The following is a 19107-nucleotide window of genomic DNA, read 5'->3' as shown; positions in this document are numbered from 1 at the left end:
CCCCCCGCCTGGATGCCCAGAACAGAATGCCTGGGCTCAGAGTACGTGACGGGTTGGGGGGGTCCCCAAGGCTCCAGGGAGGGCTCGGGGCGGAGCGGGGCCTCACCTCCGAGTCCTGGCCGCTCCTGTACAGGGCAGGCACGGCCAGCAGCGTGGCCGCCGACACGTCCTTGTCGAGGACGCCGAAGAGGAGGGGCGGCAGGGAGGTGAAGAAGAGGTTGAAGAAGATCATCTGCCAGTAGTCAATCATGGTGGCCCCCGAGAAGCCGCAGAAGAACTGGTACCAGAAGAGCAGGTTGACGTAGCTCTGCGGGTGGGAGGCAGCTGTGAGCGGGGGCCGCGGGAGGGACGGGGTGGGGGGGCGGCCACGGGAGCAGCAGCTGCCAGCCTTCTGCGGGGGCTGAGGGGAACCCCACCTGGGTGGCGGGCCGCCCCGAGGCAGGGCAAGGGGTTCTGACCTTCAACTCTTTTTTTTCTTTCTTTTTGGGTCACACCTGGCAATGCACAGGGGTGACTCCTGGCTCTGCACGCAGGAATCACTCCTGGCGGTGCTTGGGGGACCATATGGGATGCTGGGAGTCGAACCCGGGTTGGCTGCATGCAAGGCAAACGCCCTCCCCGCTGTGCTATTGCTCCAGTCCCGAACCTCAATTCTTTCCCATTTTCCCCCTATTTTTTTCCTCTCTCCCTCCCTACCCCCTCCCCCTCACACAGCTTGCAGTGCTCAGGGGCTACCTCTGGCTCTACAACTCAGGAATCACTCCTGGAGACCATACGACAATGCTGGGGATCAAACCCTGGTTGACTGTATGCAAGGCAAGTGTTGAACTACCTGTTGAACTATCTCTCCGCCCCCCTTGAACCTTCCTTGTTTGCCGCCTCCTAGCTCTGTGACCTTAGACAAATGACCTTAGCTTCATGTCCCGCGATGTACTTCCATACACAATGGGGCTTGGCCCAGAAAGGTGCTCTCCCGGAGGACCAGGAGGAATGAATGGGCCGGGAGAGGCCTGGACAAATGAGTAATGAGTCTCTCTTCACGGCCCGGGTCTCCATCCTCCTATCTGGAGACTCTTGGGGACTATTCTAAGGTCCCTCAAGTGGATCAAAACACAGACACTCTCTCTCTCTCTCTCTCTCTCTCTCTCTCTCTCTCTCTCTCTCTCTCTCTCTCTCTCTCAGGCTTCTGTTCTCTCCCTTCTCCTAAGCCCATGATTCATCAAGGAATGTCCAGGGCGGGGACACCTGGGCCTGTGTCTGAGGCCAGCAATGAGCAAAGACGGGGACACACAGCGCCCTGTCTGCTGGGGTGTCTGCGCCCGTGCTGCCCTGTGCGCTTTGGAGAGCCGGCCCCGGGGCCGTCTTCTGACGGGACTGCGAGGGCCAGAGTGGGGGGGCGGGGTGCTCTGTGGTCCCGCTGCAGACAGACTCAGTAAACCTGGCACAGAGTGAACCCAGATCTCTCTCCTGCCCACCCCAGACCCTGCTCCTCATGGGTTTGAGACACAGGCCTCTTGCTCGAGGGCGGCCGTCTGTCGGGGAGGCTCCCCCCGACCCCCCGAGAAAGCACAGCAAGGTCACGCTCACATACTTGGTAACACAGCTGTTCCTCGGCCGCCCCCTTGCTGGGAGCTGCATGTGTGGATTCTAACAGCAAGGGGGCAGGACAGCGTAGAGGACATGCAGCCAAACTGGGTTCGATCCCCGGCATCCCAGAGGGTCCCCTGAGCACCGCCAGGAGTCACCCCTGAGCATCGCCGGGTGTGACCCAGAAAGGAAGAAAAAAAAGCCACTTGACTGATAGTCAAGGGCTGACCCTGTTCTCCTCAGAGCCGCCCTAGCCAGGACTGCTGACCTGGGCTCCCCCCGGCCGAGTCGAGAGTGGGGGGCGCGGAGCCCTCACCCAGAGAGCCCCCGCGGCCCGGGCACGGGGCGGCTGCTCACCACGTTCTTGTAGAGGTAGAAGAGCACCATCCGGGCCAGGCGCGAGTAGCACCAGTGCCCGTGCACCAGCAGCAGCTTCTTCAGGTGGCAGAAGCGGGAGATGGCGAAGTCGCTGGACATGACGGCCTGCGGCGACAGCCAGGGCCGCAGCGTGGGATGGGGGGCAGGGACTGCCCTGGGGGGGGTCTAGGGAAGGACATCCTAGCCCGCCAGGGCGCGGGGTGGGGGTGGGGGCCAGGCTGGAGGGATGGACAGCCATAGTCTGACCCCCCCACACCCAGCTAGCAACAATGTAACACTGCGCCCTTCACGGAAATCTGTAGGCTGGGAAGGAGGCACGGCCATGGTCTGACTGCCCGTCTCTCTCCTTTCCTCTCTCTCCCCTCTCTCAACCATTTCTCCTCTTTCTCTCTTCTTTCTCTCCCCTCTCTCTGCTCGCTCTCCTCTCTGTCCCCTCTATTTTCTCTCCTTTCTATCTCTCCTCTCTCTCCTATCTCCTTCCTCTCTCACCTGTCTCTCCTCTATCTCTCCTCTCCTCATTCTCCTCTTTCCACTCTCTCTTCTCTTCTTTCTCCTCTTTATCTCTCCTCTCTCTTTTCTTCTCTCTCCTCTCCTCTCCCTCTTCTCCCCATACACTTTCTCCTTCCTCCCTCCCTCCCTCTCTCCCTCCCTCCCTCCCATCTAGATACACTGTTGCAACATTGATTCCTTCTCTGAAATCTTCTCTCCACAATGCCCCCATTTGCCTCCGATCCCCAGAATGTTTTTCACAGGAAGCCTGACTCCCTTTCAGCTCCCCCTCCCTGCCAACCCCTTCCCTGTCTTGTTCCCCCTCTCCTGGGTGGCAGCTTCCTGCTGAAGACCCTCCTCAGGGTCTAATTCTCCCCCCCAGGCCTGCCCCCCCCCCCCCCCGCCGAGTGAGGGCCAGCCCTGGCGCCCAGTACCTGCATGCCCTCCTGGCCTGAGAGCCCCACACCCACGTCGGCCGCCTGGATCATGCTCACGTCATTGGCTCCGTCGCCTGCAGGAGGAGCAGACATGGGGGCGTGGTCCTTTTTTTTTTTTGTAATTTTTAAAAATTTTACTGAATCACCGTGAGATAGTTACAAGCTTTCTTGTTGGGTTACAATCTCACAATGATCAAACACCCATCCCTCCATCAGTGCACATTCCCCACCACCAATATCCCGGGTATACCGCCCCTTTCCCACCCTCCCCCTCCTCCATAGCAGACAATATTCCCCATACTCTCTCTTTACTTTGGGGCATTATGGTTTGCAACACAGACACTGAGAGGTCATCATGTTTGGTCCATTATCTACTATCGGCACACATCTCCCAACCCGACTGATTCCTCCAGCCATCATTTTCTTAGCGATCCCTTCTCTATTCCAGCTGCCTTCTCCCCTCCACTCATGCAGCAGGCTTCCAGCTATGGAATCCCCCTGGCCCTTGCATCTACTGTCCTTGGGCGTCAGCCTCATGTGATGCTAGGGGGGTGGTCTTTCGACCTGCTCCAGCCCCCCGGCCAGGCTGTGAGCAGGCATCTCCTCTGGGTCAGACACGCATCTCTCCACCAGCTCGAACCCGGGTTCCTGCTCGCCGCGTGGTGGGAGGGGCCTGCACCCACAGGTGGGGGGTAGCACCTCAGGTGGGACTCTAGCGTTCACACAAAAAGCCACCACACGTGTGATGGGGCCGGGCGGTGCGGACTGTGGGAGGTCCAGTGAGGCCCCCACCCCGGGGTCCCGGAAGACAAACGTGCCTCTGCTCTGAGCTCCCAGGCGCACCTGGACCCGCCCGTCAGAGACGGCCAGGCGTGACCAGACACTCCTGGACACCAAGCTCGCCTCCGAGGAACCGGCTGTTCCAGGAAGCGGGGGTGAGTGTGCTGTCCCTCTGTCTCCCGGTGACCGGAAGCTCCCTCTTTCCTTACTGACCAGCGGGCTGCAGGCTCATCCTCAGCCAAAAGCGCCCCCCGCCCCGCCCCCCTCCCCCGTGCCCACAGTGCGGCCTGATGCCGAAAGGGCCCCCGAGTTAATATCTGAGGCTCTGTGGGCCGAGAGGCAGGGCGGGACGACTCTCCTTGCTGACAGAAGGTTCCGGACAGACACGGAAAGGAAAATCTCTCCTCAGACCCCCCTAGAGCCACAGGGTAGGCTGGAGGCAGCCGGCGGCCCTCAGGCCACCAAGGCTCCCAGCCGCTCTCGGAAAGGACTGCAATTAGACTTGTACTGGGCGTCTCGGAGGACAGGAAACCGGCCGAGAGAGTCTTCTCCCCTTAACGGTTTGGCAGCAGAAGTTACTGATCTTAACCCTTTAATCCTAAGTAGCCATTAGTGCTGCAATGAGCAATTCTCCCCCCCCCCTTCTGTTGTCTGGGCACTGTAGCTCCTCATTTTAATCTTCCTCCCAGCAGGGGACGTGCCCACTAAGCTCTGTTTGCAAAGAAGTGGCAGGAGGGGTGTGTGTTTGTGTGTGTGTGTGTGTGTGTGTGTGTGTGTGTGTGTGTGTGTGTGTGTGCGCGCGCGAGTGCTCGCATCTTTCCTGCTGGCTTTGTTTCTGCCGCCGGGTCAGTGCAGCCCACCAGCCCCTTCTGGATGTCGCTTTGTGCTTGTGTCAACTTGCACACTTAGAATGAAAGTGGAGTGTGGGGCGGCCGCCGAGGGTCTGCTCCCTGCGAGCTCTCCCTCCCCTCAGCCCCTTCAGAGCTGTCTTTCTCTGGCAGGCCAGGAAAAGACAAACGTCTGGTCAGCGTTGTCGGAACCCGGCGCTCAGGGCAGCGCGTCCTCTTCCTCCTGGCCCCAGGCACCCGGCGGGGGCGGGCGGACACGCACCTACCGACAGGGTCATGGCGCGCAGCCGCTCCCGCACCAGCCGCACCACCGTGGTCTTCTGCAGCGGCGTGGCCCGGCAGCAGAGCACCGCGCGGCAGCCCTGCGCCAGCTCCAGGAACTTCTCCTCCAGCTCCCCCTGCACCACGGCCTGCAGCGTGCGCCCGTCCACGACCAGCCCCGCCTGGGGCCGCGCCGCCAGCTTCCGCGCGCCCACCTGGAGCCGCCTCACCTCCTCCAGGGCGCAGTCCAGGAGGGACGCGCAGGTCGCCTGCCGGAGGGAGGTCGGGGCGGTCAGCACTGGCCGGTCAGTCACCACCCCCACCCCCACCCCTGGGGCCCCTGTATTGGATGGAGCCCGGCCTGGGGCCCTGCATTTCGAGGCAACGGGGGTGGCAGAGGCGAGGGGGATGGTCTGGGGTCGGGCACTTGGTCACGCCATCCACCAGGCCCTCCAGTGCGGGAGGCACGGGGACGATCCACCCCCGGGGAGAGTAAACAGGAAGTAGGAACGCTTTCCAGGTCCCCCAGCTCAGAAGGAGGAGCAGCACCACTGAGCCCAGACGCCAGCGTGAGGCGGACAGAGGGAAACGTCTGTGGGTTCATTATGGGTCCCCTGAAACAGCAGCCAACTCCCTCTCAGCCATTCTGCTCCTTTTCTTGTCTTTGTTTTTCTTTTTTGGGTCACACCCGGCGATGCACAGGGGTGACTCCTGGCTCTGCACTCAGGAATGACTCCTGGCGGTGCTCAGGGGACCCTATGGGATGCTGGGAATCGAAGCCGGGTTGGCCGTGTGCAAGGCAAACGCCCTCCCCGCTGTGATATTGCTCCGACCCTTGTGCTCCTGTACTTTTCATTAAGGAGACAAATCCGATGTGAGTCCTGAGTCTGCAGCCCTGATGCTACTGTCACTGCTGAGAGGGAAGGAGGATGTGACAGCACGGGGGGCCGTCTGCAGGGGAGGACAGAGATGAGGAGGAGGCGAGGTGAATGGGAAGGGAGTATAGGAGGAAGAGGAGGAGGAGCAGAATGAGGGGACATATGACAGGATGAAGTGGAGGAGATCTGGAGAAGGAGAATGTGGAAGAGGGAGATTAGAAGGCGGGGAAGGAGAGGAAGGGGGGATAGGAAAAGTGGGAAGGGGACAGGGATGGAGAGGAGAATGAGATGGAAGAGCAGGCAGAGGAAAAGGAGGCAAGAGGGGAAAGAATAAGGAAGGAGAATGAGGAATCAAAGGAGGAAGCTGACCAGGAGAAGAGGAATGGGAAGGAAAATAAGAAGAGGAAGACAATGGTGAGGAGAATGCGGAGAAGTATGAGAAGGAGAAAGTGGAGGAGAAGGAAGAGGCGATGGAGAGGAAGGGACAGAAGGAGGAGGTGGGGCTAGTGGAGGAAGAGGAAGAAAAGGGAAGCAGGAAGAGAAGGAGGAGGAGAGGAAAAACAGAGGAAAAAGAGATGGAAGAAGGAAGAGGAAAAGAGGAAAGGATGTGAAAGGAAGCAGAGGCCACTGGGAGAAGATGAGGGTGAGGAGGAGGTGGAGCAGCAGCAGGAGACTGGGGAGAAGGAGGAAGAGTATGGGGGGAAGAGCTAGTGGAGGAAAAAGAAAATGGGGAGAAGGTGAAGGAGGTGGAGAAGAATGAGGAGACTGGGAGAAAGAGTGGAGGAGGAGAAGGTGAAGGACAGGGAGGTGGAGGAGAATGGGCAGCAGGAGGAAGAGGATGTTTGGAGATGGAGATGAAGAAGAGGATGAGGAGGCGATGGGAGTGAAAGAGTGGAGGAAGAGAAGGTGAAGGAGAAGAAAGTGGAGGAGAATGGAATGGGAACAGGAGGAGAATCTGGAGGAGAGGAGAGTGTGGGTGAGTTGGAGAGGAGGAGAGAAGCAGAAGGGAAGGATGAACGGACTGGCGGGTAAGCAGCAGGAGGGGATGGGGAAGGAGGTGAGGAGGGTAGGAGGAGGAGAAGGGGAAAGAGATCAAGGAGAAAGAGGAAAGCAAAGAGGAGGAGACTGGAAAAAGAATGGAGGAAGTAAAGGACAGGAAAGTGGAGGAGAATGAGGAATAGGAGGAGGATGAAAAGTTCGACAGAGGAGAAGGGGATGAGTTGGAGACAAAGATGAAGAAGAGAAGAGGGTAAGGAGAGAAGAAGAGAGGACAAGACACTCAGTGGGAGGACAAGGGGAAGGAGGTAGAGATGGAGAGAAGGAGAGGAAGGAGAACCAGAAGAGGAGGAGGAGGAGATTGGGGAGAAAAATGGAGGAAGGGGAAGGACAAGGACATGGAGGAGAATGTGGAGGAAGAAGATGAAGAGGAAAATCCGAAAGAGGGAGAAGAAGGATGGTTTGGAGATGTCCATGGAGAAGGGAAGGATAAGAGATGGATGAGAGTGCGAGAAGGAGCAGGAGGAAGAGACAGGATGGAAAGAAGGTAGGTGAGGAGGAGGAGATGAAGATGGGGGAAGAGGAGGGGAAGAGAAAGGTGATGGAGGGGGACTGAGAGCAGGAAGAGGAGGGAGAGGGAACGAGGGGGAAAGGAGAAGAGGAGGAGGAGTATGAAGAGGAAAACTTTGAAGGCGCTGAGATGGGAGATGACTTGGAGATGTGGATGAAGAGAACAGGAGAAGCATGAGGAGAATAAAAGAAAGAGGAGAAGGCGGAGGAGGAAAAGGAGGAGGCAGTGAAGATGGGAGGAGAGGAGAGGAGGGAGTGGAGGTGACTGGTGAGATAGCACGGAGAAGGTGAAGGACAGGGAAGTGGAGGAGGATGAGGAGGAGGAGGAGGGGAGCAGGAAGAGAAACTTTGAAGGTGAGAAGGAGAAGGAGGTTTTGGAGATGAAGGTGAAGAAGCAGAGGAGGGGGAGGGGAAGGGAGAGAAAGGAGGAGAAGGTAGAGGAGGTGAGAGAAGAAGAGAAGGAGAACAAGGAGGGGGAAGGAGGAGGAGGAATGCAGGTTAGCAAGAGGAAGCACGGGAGCTAGGAGGAGAAGGAAAACAGGAGGAAGAGGAGACGGGGGAGAGAAGGAGGGCGGAGAAGGTGAAGAAGAGAGTGGAGGACAATCAGAGTGAAATATGAGGAAACTTGGAAGGAGAGGAGGAGAAGGAAGAGAATTTGGAGATGCAAGTAAAGAGGAGAATGAGGAGGCTGGGGGGAGGGAATGGAGGAAGAGAAGGGGAAGAAGAAAGTGGAGGGGAACGAGGAGGAAGAGGAAAACTAAAAGGAGAGAAGGGGAGGATGATTTGCAGAGGCAGATGAAGAAGAGGAGAAGGAAGAGGAGAATAGAAGAAACAAAGTAGGAGAGGATGAGGAGGATGAGGAGACGGGGAATGATGGAGGATAAACAGTGAAGGACGAGAAAGTGAAGGCGGAGGAGATGGAGAAGAGAAAGAGAAGAGAATAGAAGCAAGGGAGTAGGAGGGATAGCAAGGAGATGAGAGGAGGAGGAGAATGATTTGGGAGATGCAGATGAAAGGAGGGATGGGGAGGAAGAAAAGGAGAAGGAGGTGGTGGAGATGGGAGAGGCGGTGGGGAAGGGGATCAAGGAGAGAGATGGAGGAGGATCAAGAGTAGAAAGAGGAAGGGGAGGGAAGCCAGGGGTAAGACAGGAGAAGGATGAGGAGATGATGGCTGGAAGAATGGAGGAGGAGAAGGCCAAGGGCAAGAAAGTGGAGATGAGGAATAGGAGGAAGAAGTAGGTTTGAGGAGAGGATAAAGAGGATGATTTCGGGTGAAGAAGGGAAGCAGGAGGAGAATAGAAGGTGGGCGGTAGGAGGTGGTGGGTGAGGGGCGGAGGAGAAGAAGGATTTGGAAGTATGGATGCATAAGAGGGGGAGGAGAATGAGGAGGAGAATGAGGAAGAGAATAGAAGGAAGGGAGCAGGAAGGACAGGGAAGGAGGAGGGTGACGGATAGAAGGAGGAGAAAGATGAGGAAAACAAGGAGGTGGAGAGGGGAGAAGAAGAGGAAAAGGAGAACAGGGAGAAGGACGAAGAAGGAAACAGCAGCAGAAGAAGGACGAAGAAGATGTAGAGGGGAGCCTGGAGTAGAGAACAGGAGGAGACGGAGACTGGGGGGAACAGAAAAGAGGGGAAGGTGAAGGACAGGAAAGTGGAGGTGATGGAGGAGCAGGAGGAGGAAGAAGAGGTAAGTTTGAAAGAGAGGAAGGAGGGGGGTGATGAGAGATGGAGCCAATGAGGGGAACAGAGGGGAGGGAGCAGGAGGGGATGGAAGGAGGAGAGAGAAGAGAAGCCAGGTGTGGAAATGCAGCAGGGATGGAGATGGGGAGATTAGGGGGAGGGGTCTGGAATAGAAGGGGAGAGGCAAGGGGGGGAGGAGAAGGTGAAGGAGAACAAAGTGGAGGAAAACAAGGCACAGGAGGAGGATTTGGGGATAGAGATGAAGAAGAGGAGAAGGGAGCAGGAGGGGGCGGGGGAGGAGAAGACAAGGGGGAGGAATGTGGGTGATGAGGAGAAAGGACAAGGAGGAGATGAGGAGGAGCTGGAAATGGAGGGGGAGGTGGAGAGGGGACGAGAGGAGAGACGGATGGAGAGATGGATGGAGGAGGATCTAGATAAAAAGAGAAAGGAGAGGGGGAGCTGTGGGGAGAAGAGAACAAGGAGAATGAGAAGGAATGGAGGAGGAGGAGGAGGAGGAGGAGGAGGAGGTGAAGGACAGGAAAGTGGAGGAGGAGGAGGCGGGGAATGGTTTGCAGAAGTAGATGAAGAAGAGGAGGAGGACGAGGGTAACGTGAAGAAAGGAAGTTGGAAGGGATGGAAGCAGGGGAATAGGAGGAAGGGGAAGTAGTGGAGGAAAAGGGGAAGGAGTTGAGGATGAGGGGAAGAGGAATGAAGAGGAGGAAGAGAAAGAGGAAAAGGAGGAGGTGGGAGAGAGGAAGGGAAGAACAGGGGGAAGGGTGCAGGCAGAGGGTCTATTTAGAAAGAGCCAGGAGAGGGGACAGACAGGCAGAAGGGGAAGGACAAGTCAGTGGAGGAGAATGAGGAGGAGGAAGAGGAAAATGGAAGAAAGGCAGCTGGAAGGCAGCTGGAAGGGGTGGGGAAGTGAGAGAATAGGAGGAAGGGACAAGGGATGAAGGAGGGTGTAGAGAAGGTGGAGGAGCTAGATGAGGAAAAGGAGGAGGAGAAGAGGAGAGGAAGGAGAATGAGTGGAAAGACAAAGGAGGCGCTTTTTCAGAAAAAGGAAGGAGAGCGGAGCCAGGGAGAAAGAGAAGTGGAGGAGGAGGAGGAGAAGAATGTGGAGGAGAATGAGGAGGAATAAAACCTGAAGGCGAGAAGGATTATTTTTAGATTTAGATGAAGAGGAGGAGAAGGATTAGGGTAATATAAGAGAAGAAAGGGACTTGGGATGGAAGAGGAGGTGGAGGGTGAGAGGACGGTTGAGGAGCATTCTAGTGGGGAGGGGGAGGGGAAGGAGGAAGAAGAGGAGGAAAGGGTGGAGGTGAAAGAGGCAGTGGGACAGGTGAGGGATGAAGAGGAGGAGGATTAGGAGCTAGAGTACAAGGAGGAAGAAGTGAAAATGAGAAGAGGAGGAGAAAGAGGGGCAGGAGAGTAAGGAACTTGAGAGAGGGAGGAGGAGGGAGAGTAAGAAGAGGGGGAAGCGGAAGTGGGAGGGAAGTGGGGATGTAGAAGGACGATGAGAAGGAGGTCAAGGAGAGGTGGAGGAGGAAAAGGAAGAGCGGAAGTAGGGAGAGAAGCAGAGGAGGAGGAGGAGGAGGAGAAGTTGGAGGAAGGGCAGTTGGGGAGAAAGAGGAGGTGGAGGATGAAGAGGAAAAAGAGGGGAAGAAGCTGCAGGTGGAGAAAAGGATAAGAAGGAGCTGGAGCTGGAGCAGGAGACTGAGAAGGGTGAAGGGGGAGGGAAGGAAGCAGAGGGAGGGGAGGAGGAGGGGAGTGAAGGAGAAAGAGGGAAAGTGGAAAGAAAGAGAAAGTGAGCAAGAGGAGGAGGAAGTGTGTGTGAGCGTGTGAGTGTGTGTGCGCGCGCGTGTGCACATGTGTGCGTCCCTGACCTGGCTCTCGGTGCTGATGGAGTAGACCGTGTCCGCGGGGTCCAGCAGCCGGCAGGCGTGGGCGACGTTGACAGCCGTCTCCTGCTTGTCCCCCGTCAACACCCAGAGCCGGATGCCCGCCTCCCGCAGAGCCGAGATGGTGTCGGGGACGCCCTCCTGCAGGCGGTCCTCGATCCCGGTGGCCCCTGGAGGGGAGACGCCACAGCTCACGACCCCCATCGATGATGTGGGGCTGCTGCTCTGCCTGGAGCCCCGGGGCGGGGGGCATCAGGGAGGGGCCGCCCAGGGCTGCGACGGGCGCTGTCAGGTTCTCAGAGCCCCTCCCTGCTCCTGGGGGTTCCTGCGGGCCTGCAGTGCCCCCCCTCTCCTTCCTGGACCCCAGTAACGTGGCACACCGAGCTGCGGAAGTGGGGCTGTAACCCTCGCTCCCCACTGGGACCCCCGTGCTGGCCCAGGCTGACCCCTGCCCTCGCGCCTGGCACATGCCCGGATGCGCTGGATCAAACAGAGGGGACCCCCGACTGAGTCTTGGGGCGCCCTTAGGAAGCAGCATGCGGCCCAGGGCTGGGGCTGGCAGGCCCCCTGCACACCTTCCCAGAGAAACCCCCCAGGAAACCGCCCCCAGTCAGGCCGCAGACCCCCCACCCCACGGTCCCTGCTACCAACTAAGGTGAGCCGCGTTTCCAGGTGCTGGGCCGTGTCCAGCAGCAGCTCGTCCCGGCTGTCCAGGGCCGCCTCGGCCTCCCGCCGGAAACTGGCCCACCGCCGGAAGTCCTCTTCACTCAGCACCTGTGGGCCGGGACGGCGCGAGCTCAGCAGGTGGGATCCCCTCGGCCCCCCCAACACACAGTCACCTGTAGGGCCTCCCCTGGGGTGACCACAGGGGACGGGGGACAGCGTGGCCTGCTGCCCACAGTGGCCGCTGACGAGCAGAGACTTGAACCCTGGTGGCTCCTCACTATTGTCAAGAGAAACCAGAAAGCTAGATTTTTTTTTTCCTTTTTTGGTGCTCAGGGGTTCCTCCTGGCTCTGACTCAGGAATTACTCCTGGTGGTGCTCAGGGGACCCTGTGGGATGCCGGGAATTGAACCCACGTCGGCCACGGGCAAGGCAAATGCTCCACCCGCTGTACTATCGCTCTGGCCCCCAGAAAACTAGATTTGACCAAAATATAAGCCTCTAACATGCGTTCCAAGAGGACACGGCTCTGACTCGATCTCCGTCCACACCGAGGTTGGGCACGACCACCCTCCACAAGAAGGCTGCTTAGCTACAATTTTTTCTTTTTTTGGGGTGCGGTGGGATTTGGAGCACATCTCGGGGCTAACTCCTGGCTCTGTGCTCAGGGATCACTTCTGGCAGGGCCCCGGGGACTCTGTGGTGCCTGGCCACATGCAAGGCAGGCGCCTGAACTCGGTCCAGTCTCTCCGGCCTTGCAAGTTCTCTTCATGACAACTTGCGCTGCACTCAGACACGCGCACACACGGGACCGTCTCCCACAAGCTGCGGCCCCGCCCTGGGCTCACAGAATGCCGACCGTGGACACGAACCCCCCGCGTGTCAACTCTGTGCGAATAACGCGACACGGAAGGACGCGAGGAGGGACGAAAGGGGAAGGGGCGGGGAGTGGGAGGTATGAGCATAGCCACTGCGTGGGCTCAGGAAGCAGCGGGAGTGCGGGGCGGGGCTGCCCTCACCTTCCTGGCGATGCACAGGGTCCGCAGGCCGTGCCTGGCGTACAGGTCCAGGTGCTTCTGCGTCCGCGCCCGCATCTTCCGCATCTTCTTCTCCACCTCAGGGTCCGACTCTGTGAGGCAGACATGGTCCCTTCTGAGTGCGCGCTCTCTCTCTCCCCCTCTCTCCCCCTCTCTCCCTCTCTCTCCCTCTCTCTCTCTCCCTCTCTCCCTCTTCCTCCCCCTCTCTCTCTCCCTTTCTCCCTCTTTCTCTCTCTCTCTCTCTCCCTCTCTCCCTCTTTCTCTCTCTCTCTCTCTCCCCCTCTCTCCCTCTCTCTCCCCCTCTCTCCCTCTCTCTCCCTCTCTCTCCCTCTCTCCCTCCCTCTCTCTCTCCCTCTCTCCCTCTCCCTCTCTCCCTCTCCCTCCCCCTCTCTCCCTCTCTCTCTCCCTCTCTCCCTCTCCCTCTCTCTCCTTCTCTCTTTCCCTCTCTCTTCCTCTCTCTCTCTCTCCTTTCTTTTTCCTCCATCTCTCTCTCCCTCTCTCTCCCTCCCTCTCTCCCTCTCCCTCTCTCTCTCCCTCTCTCCCTCTCTGTCTTCCTCTCTCTCCCCCCTCTCTCTCCCTCTCTCTCTCTCCCTCTCTCTCTCTCTCTCTCTCACATGCATGTGTGCAGTACTCTCTGTCCCTGATTCCCTAAGCATCTTTTTACAAATTATTTCATATTTTGAGGGGCTGGAGAGGTTGTGTAGCGGGTAGAAAGCTTGCCTTGCGTGCACACAGCCTACCTGGGTTTGATCCCCGGCATCCCACAGGGCCCCCTGAGCCCGCCAGGAGTGACTCCTGAGTGCAGAGCCAGGAGTCAGCCCTGAGCATCGCCGGGTGGGACCCGGCAAGAGCAACAACAAAACCCACCCAAAAGCAAAACCAAAAAAAACATCTAATCTTTCGGGTTCCCAGGTTATAACTGGTTCCTCATGCATGTAAGGTCCACAGCACCCCCGTCCCCAGTGCCCGGTGTCCCTCCCCCCAGTGCCCAGCCCCCATCCCACCCCCTCAGCCCGGCCCTGCAGCTCAGTACCCCTGTTTGTTGCCTTTGGACCTTTGCTTCTCCCTCTCCGGGGACCCTTTAAGTCCCCCCGGAAGAGATCCTTCTGCCTCGGCCCCTTCACCCCCACTGACTTCTCTCAGCACCACGTCCTGGAGCTCCCCCATGTCGCACAATCTGAATGATTCGGTTCCTCCTTAAGAGTCAGTTGCACGGGATTCCTCTGGGCACTCAGAGCACAGCGCCTTGACCCACTTACCTGCAACCGGGCACCTGGCTTGTTCCCCGTCTCAGCTGCTGTACCAAGTGCAGCAGTAAACGCAGGTGTGTATGTGTGTGCGTGCACATGCGTGTGTGTGTACATGTGTTTGTGTGTGCGTGTGTGTGCACATGCATCCGTGCGTGTGCTTATCTGCATGCATGCATGTGCTTTTGTGTGTGCATGTTTGTATGTGTGCGCATGTGCGTGTGTGCGTGTGCGTGTATGTACGTGTCCTTTCCCAATCAGTGCTCTTTGTGTGTCTGGGGGACAGTGAGAAGTGGCACTCACAGGACTCCTGCCTGGCTCCACCTCTGTGTGGAGCAGCATGAGGGTCTCTCCCCGAACGTCGGGACGGAGCACCCGCGGTGCCACCCGGCCCTGGAAGGGACCCCTGCCGGATGGGGGCTCCGTGACCTCGGTACCCCCGTTCTGGGGGCGGGGGGGTGGCGGGACTCACCGCAGGCCGGGTCCTCCAGCAGGTCCATGATGGCCGAGTCGGCGCCCTTGGTGTACACCACGATCTCCCGGGTCAGCGGGTGCCGGACGACCACCGACATGCGCTTCCTGGTGGCGTCGAAGGGCAGGGTGCTGAGCACGGGGAAGGCCAGGCGGGCGCCGTGGGGCAGGCGCACGGCCACGTGCTGGGGCGTGCGGGACAGCAGCGTGAAGCCGTAGGCGCGGGCCGCGTGCACCAGCGCAGCCTCGTCGGGGCTCTCGGCCTCGTAGCAGAGCTCGGGGGCCGTGGTGTCCCCGCTGCCATCACCCGGCTCCCAGGTGCCATCAGGGCTGCTGCCCCCGGACGCGTCCTCCCCGTCCTCCGAGCCGGGGGCGGCCGGGGAAGGCCCCGGGGTCTCCCTGGGGTCCGAGTCAGACGTGGACGAGAAAGACTGGCTGAGGCTCGAGAGCTTCAGCTTCTGGAACAGCTGCTGGATCTTCTCCAGGGACGTGCCCAGGGCCGAGGCGGGCGGCGAGGTGACCTGCGGGGCCAGAAGCCACGGGGAGTCTGACTCTGGTGACGGGGGGACTTTTTTACATACTGAATCAGCGTGAGACGCAGTTACAAGCTTCCATGTTTGTTTCAGTCCTACTTTCAGCCCATCCCTCCGCCAGTGCCCATTCCCCACCACCCATGTCCCCAGTATCCCCCTACCCAACCCTGCCCCCGCCTCCATGGCAGACAACCTCCCCCACACTCTCTCCTCTGGGGCATTACGGTTTGCAGTACAGACACTGAGAGGCCGTCACATTTGTTCCTTTACCTGCTGCTTTCAGCACACACCTCCCATCCCGCCAATCCCTCCACCCCTCACTGACTCAGTGATTGGGGAGGGGGACATTACCGCCCCACCCAGAGCCTCGCTTTACTTCCCCGCTAGTGTGAGGGAGGTCATCCGGAAGTTTCCTCCCCCTAACCCCCCCTCCCACCTCCGGATACCCCAGTGTGGTTCTGGATGGTGGCTAGGGGAGAAACAAGAGGTCCCCGGGGCAGCACATACTCCCCCCACCCCCAACACCCCAGCTCAGCCCTGGCTGTCATGCATCACTCTCTGCAGCTCTGGTGAAGAAACTGAGGCACATCACTGGGGGCAGGCGAGCCCTCCAGGCTGCACTGCCAGACCTCCCCCCGCCCCCTCACCACCTCGCCCTCAGATGCTGGCAGTCCCAGAGCTCCCCTAAAGACAGCCTGAAAGGAGCTTTGGGAGCAAGAGTTTCCCTCCCCTGGGGGATGGGGGTGTCTGGTTCAGAGGGTGTGTGTGTGTGTGTGTGTGTGTGTGTGTGTGTCTGGGGGGGTGTGTAATCCGCTGGCAGTCCCTGAGCTCCCCTAAAGACAGCCTGAAAGGAGCTTTGGGAGCAAGACCTCCCCTGGGGGATGGGGGCGTCTGGTTCAGAGGGTGTGTGTGTGTGTGTGTGTGTGTGTGTGTGGAATCCGCTGGCAGTTCCCGAGCTCCCCTAAAGACAGCCTGAAAGGAGCTTTGGGAGCAAGAGTTTCCCTCCCCTGTGGGATGGGGGCGTCTGGTTTAGAGGGTGTGTGTGTGTGTGTGTGTGTGTGTGTGTGTGTGTGTGTGTGTGTGTGTGTGTGTGTGTGTGTGTGTGTGTGTGTGTGTGTGTGTGTGTGTGTGTGTCGGGGTGTGTGTGTGGAATCTACTCAGTCCTGTGTGGCCACATCCTGCTGAGTCTTCAGTCCCTCAGGCGGGAGCTGGGTGAGCGTTGGCGGGGAGCTGGAGACAGAGCTTATCGGCTGGCCCGCCAAGCCCCGCACGGTGCTTATTTCCGGTGCAGTGGGGCTTCCCTTGGGCGTTAGCTGCACCCTGACCCCTTATAACAGCATGGGGCAGAGAGCAGGTGGCTCAGCGTGACGGGGGCGGGGCTGAGCCTCTGTCCTGCCCCGGGTGAGCCCAATGTGCAACTCGACAGCTGGGTGCTGGGTCCCCGGGCAGTGAGGGCTGAGGCTGGCCCTAGGGGCACCTCAGGGGCTCAGCAGACGGGGGGCTCTCACACCCCGGTCCTGCAGCAGACAGACTCGCTGCCCCCTGCCTTGGGAATAAGAAACGATGCAGGCGGATCCCGGCTCGGATGCCCCCCACCCCCACCCCGCCCCCCACCACCTGCCCGGTCCTTACCCTGTGTGGGGGCTCCGAGGCGGTGGACACCATGACCGAGTTGCAGATGGTCAGGGCGAGGAAGAAGTCGGCCACGAAGGAGGCGGGCGAGGGCGCGGGCCCGGTGGGGCCCTGGGCGCTGGCCAGTGCGTGCAGCCACAGGCTGGCCTCCTGCACCCGGGCCTGCAGGCCCCCGTCGGGGCTCACCTCTCTCTCCTGCGCCCAAGGGACCGAGTGAGGCTTCCAGGGCCCCTCCCCCACGGCCCCCACCTGTCCCAGAGACGCCCGACGCGGTACCCGCCCCTCACCATCTCCCGGATGCTGTGCCCAGCTCCCCCCCACCTCTCGGCCTCTAGAGCCCCTGTCCTCACCTCCCCTGCCCAGCCCCCCCGGAACTCCACTTCTCATTCGGTGGGGTTTCCCCGTGGGGCTCTGTCCAGCTGCAGTGCGGCTGGCCCCTACGGTGTGGGCAGTGTCCCTGCACCCTGGTTCCCCGTCTTCATTGTCTTGGACAGGGGCGGCTGCTCAGGGTCTGTGCTCAGGTGTTTTATAGACCAGGTGAGGCCTCTGAGGCAGCCAGGGAGCCCCGCAGCTCAGCTCCTCCGTGATTTTTCCCCCCCAGGGGGAGCACTCCAGGCGACCATATGAGATGCCAGGGATCGAACCCGGGTCCTCTGCATGCGAGGCAAGCACCTTCCTGCCGTATTCTCCTCCTCCCGGATTCTTGTGAACATACAAGAATCTCCACAGCTGGGGCAAGGCACTGGGTTCCCTCCCCCCTCCCCTCCCACCCCCTGCAGACCCCCACCAGCCCTCCTGGCTGGTACACGCCCGGCCCCTCAGAATGGCTGGCCAGGGCGTGAGTCTTCACCCATCCACGGCACGCACGCGCATTCAGGAGTCAGATCCTGGGACCGTGGAGCCTTCCTCCAGAAGGGGCCCCTGCAGACACCGGCTCTGAGCATCAGCCAGCCAAGGCCACGGGACAAATCCGCCGTGGAGGGAAAAGGAGATTTGGGGCCCGGCACAGATGTTCCATTCCTGGGGTTCTAGAACACCCGTTGGGATGGGCTTAGGAGCAGCCCCTCAGCGGGGAGGGCATTTGCCTGGCACGAGGTGAACCTGGGTTCGATCCCCTTGCAACCCATAGGGTTCCCTGAGCACCGCCAGGAGTGATTCCCGAGTGCAGAGCCAAGGGTAAGCCCTGAGCATCGCTGGGTGGGAAGGAACAGACACCGGGGACCTGTGAGCACTGTCATTTCACCGTCAGGTCGGGGGTGGGACCACTGGCCGGATGGGGTCAGTTGTGCCGGTCGAGCTGTTTGCAGAGGGGCTGGAAGGCTGTGGGTCTGCAGGAAGTCTCCCGCATGCCAAGGCCCGGCCATCCGAGATCAGAAAGACTCGGTAGGGACTCGAGAGGACGTGTCTGGCTTGCCGCAGGGGGCTCCCCCTCACTGCCCCCCAGCTCCCCTGTGCCCCTGCTGGACTCACCAGGGGGCTGCTGAAGGCCACGCTGGGCCATCCGCTCTCCCAGCGCCCCACAGACGTCTGTCGGGCGTGGCCCTGCAGGGGCGCCCGGGCACTCTGGCTTCGTCTCAGGGGCTGCATGGCCCCCTGGCCTCTCCTCGCGGGGGAACCCTCGGCCTGGCTGGCCGGGAAGGACAGACTCTGGTACTGGGCCCACTGTCTGCTGGCTGAGTCCCGCTCCTGTGGCATCTCCAGTCTCTTGGCTGCGAGAAAAGAGGCCGGTAGTGCCCCCACCGTGTGGGCGTGGCTGCCCAGGGCGCAGACTGGGGGAGGGGCCAGATACTGCTCCCCAGGGAGGCGGCCGGCTCATGGTCATGTTCACCGGCATGACGCAGGGACAGAGGGAAGCAGGCCGAGGCCCGGGTCGGAGTGTGGTCCTGGGGGCCCCAGCACTGATCAGCAACTCAAGTCCAGCATCACCAGGGCAAGGAGACCCGAGTGACCACCAGGCCCTGAGCACTCCGGGGGGCTGTGGGGGGAGGGGAGAGAGGAGAGAGACAGGGAGGGAAGAAGGTATAGGGAGGGAGGAGAGAGACAGGAGAGAGAACTGTGTGTGTGCGCGTGCATGTGTGTGTGTGTGTGTGTGTGTCGGGGGATGGTGGGGGCGTCTCCTGCCTGCGTCCAACCTGCTCGTGATTGCAGATGCAGGCCTGTCCTGACACCTCAGCTAAGGCGAGCAGAGAAAAGTCTTACCCGGAGTCTTACGTACAAAGGAAAGTTTGTAGAGGTGAGAAAGACTGTAGACAGGAAGGGGCCAGAGAGAGAGCTCAGTGGGTAGGGCGCGTGCGCGTGGCCAACCCCAGTTGGAGCCCTGGCACTACAGAGACTCACCACCCCCACTCCACCCCCCCCAAGACCAATAACGACAGGAGCCCCGGGCACAGGCGGACGATCACAGCCGCACCCTTCTCCTCTCCCAGCGCCCTGGGGACCCCCCTGCCCCCGTACCGTTCTCCTGGTGCGCGTACTCTCCGCCCGCGATGCTGCAGCGCCGGAACACCATCCTGTTCTCCGTCAGCGTGCCCGTCTTGTCGGAGAAGATGTGCTGGATCTGGCCCAGGTCCTCGGCGATGTTGAGGGCGCGGCACTGGATGCCCGCGTCGCTGCCCTCGTCGTACAGGTCCAGGTCGTGGTGCAGGAGGAAGACGTGGCCCAGCTTCACCAGCTCGATGGACACGTACAGGGAGATGGGGATGAGCACCTGCGGGACACGCAGC

At 60.1% G+C, this 19107-nt stretch overlaps 1 protein-coding gene across 6 annotated transcripts in view; it reads right to left on the bottom strand.

The window, feature by feature from the left end:
* Window positions 1–19107, bottom strand: part of ATP10B (ATPase phospholipid transporting 10B (putative)) — a 160305-nt gene that overhangs the window by 8021 nt on the left and 133177 nt on the right. For 5 of the 6 annotated variants that reach the window (XM_055129122.1, XM_055129121.1, XM_055129123.1 and 2 more), the window contains 11 exons: window positions 18839–19091; window positions 17855–18093; window positions 16385–16579; window positions 14221–14740; window positions 12484–12593; window positions 11449–11575; window positions 10787–10971; window positions 4782–5049; window positions 2889–2965; window positions 1945–2070; window positions 107–307 (listed from right to left, as the gene is read on the bottom strand). In XM_055129122.1, coding sequence (XP_054985097.1) covers window positions 107–307; window positions 1945–2070; window positions 2889–2965; window positions 4782–5049; window positions 10787–10971; window positions 11449–11575; window positions 12484–12593; window positions 14221–14740; window positions 16385–16579; window positions 17855–18093; window positions 18839–19091 — 2301 coding nt within the window. The remainder of the gene's footprint in view (window positions 1–106; window positions 308–1944; window positions 2071–2888; window positions 2966–4781; window positions 5050–10786; window positions 10972–11448; window positions 11576–12483; window positions 12594–14220; window positions 14741–16384; window positions 16580–17854; window positions 18094–18838; window positions 19092–19107) is intronic. The other variant, XM_055129124.1, reaches the window with a different exon arrangement.

Source organism: Sorex araneus, chromosome 2, assembly GCF_027595985.1.
Source record: "Sorex araneus isolate mSorAra2 chromosome 2, mSorAra2.pri, whole genome shotgun sequence".
NCBI lineage: Eukaryota > Metazoa > Chordata > Mammalia > Eulipotyphla > Soricidae > Sorex > Sorex araneus.
This window is presented reverse-complemented; position numbering and strand designations above follow the sequence as displayed.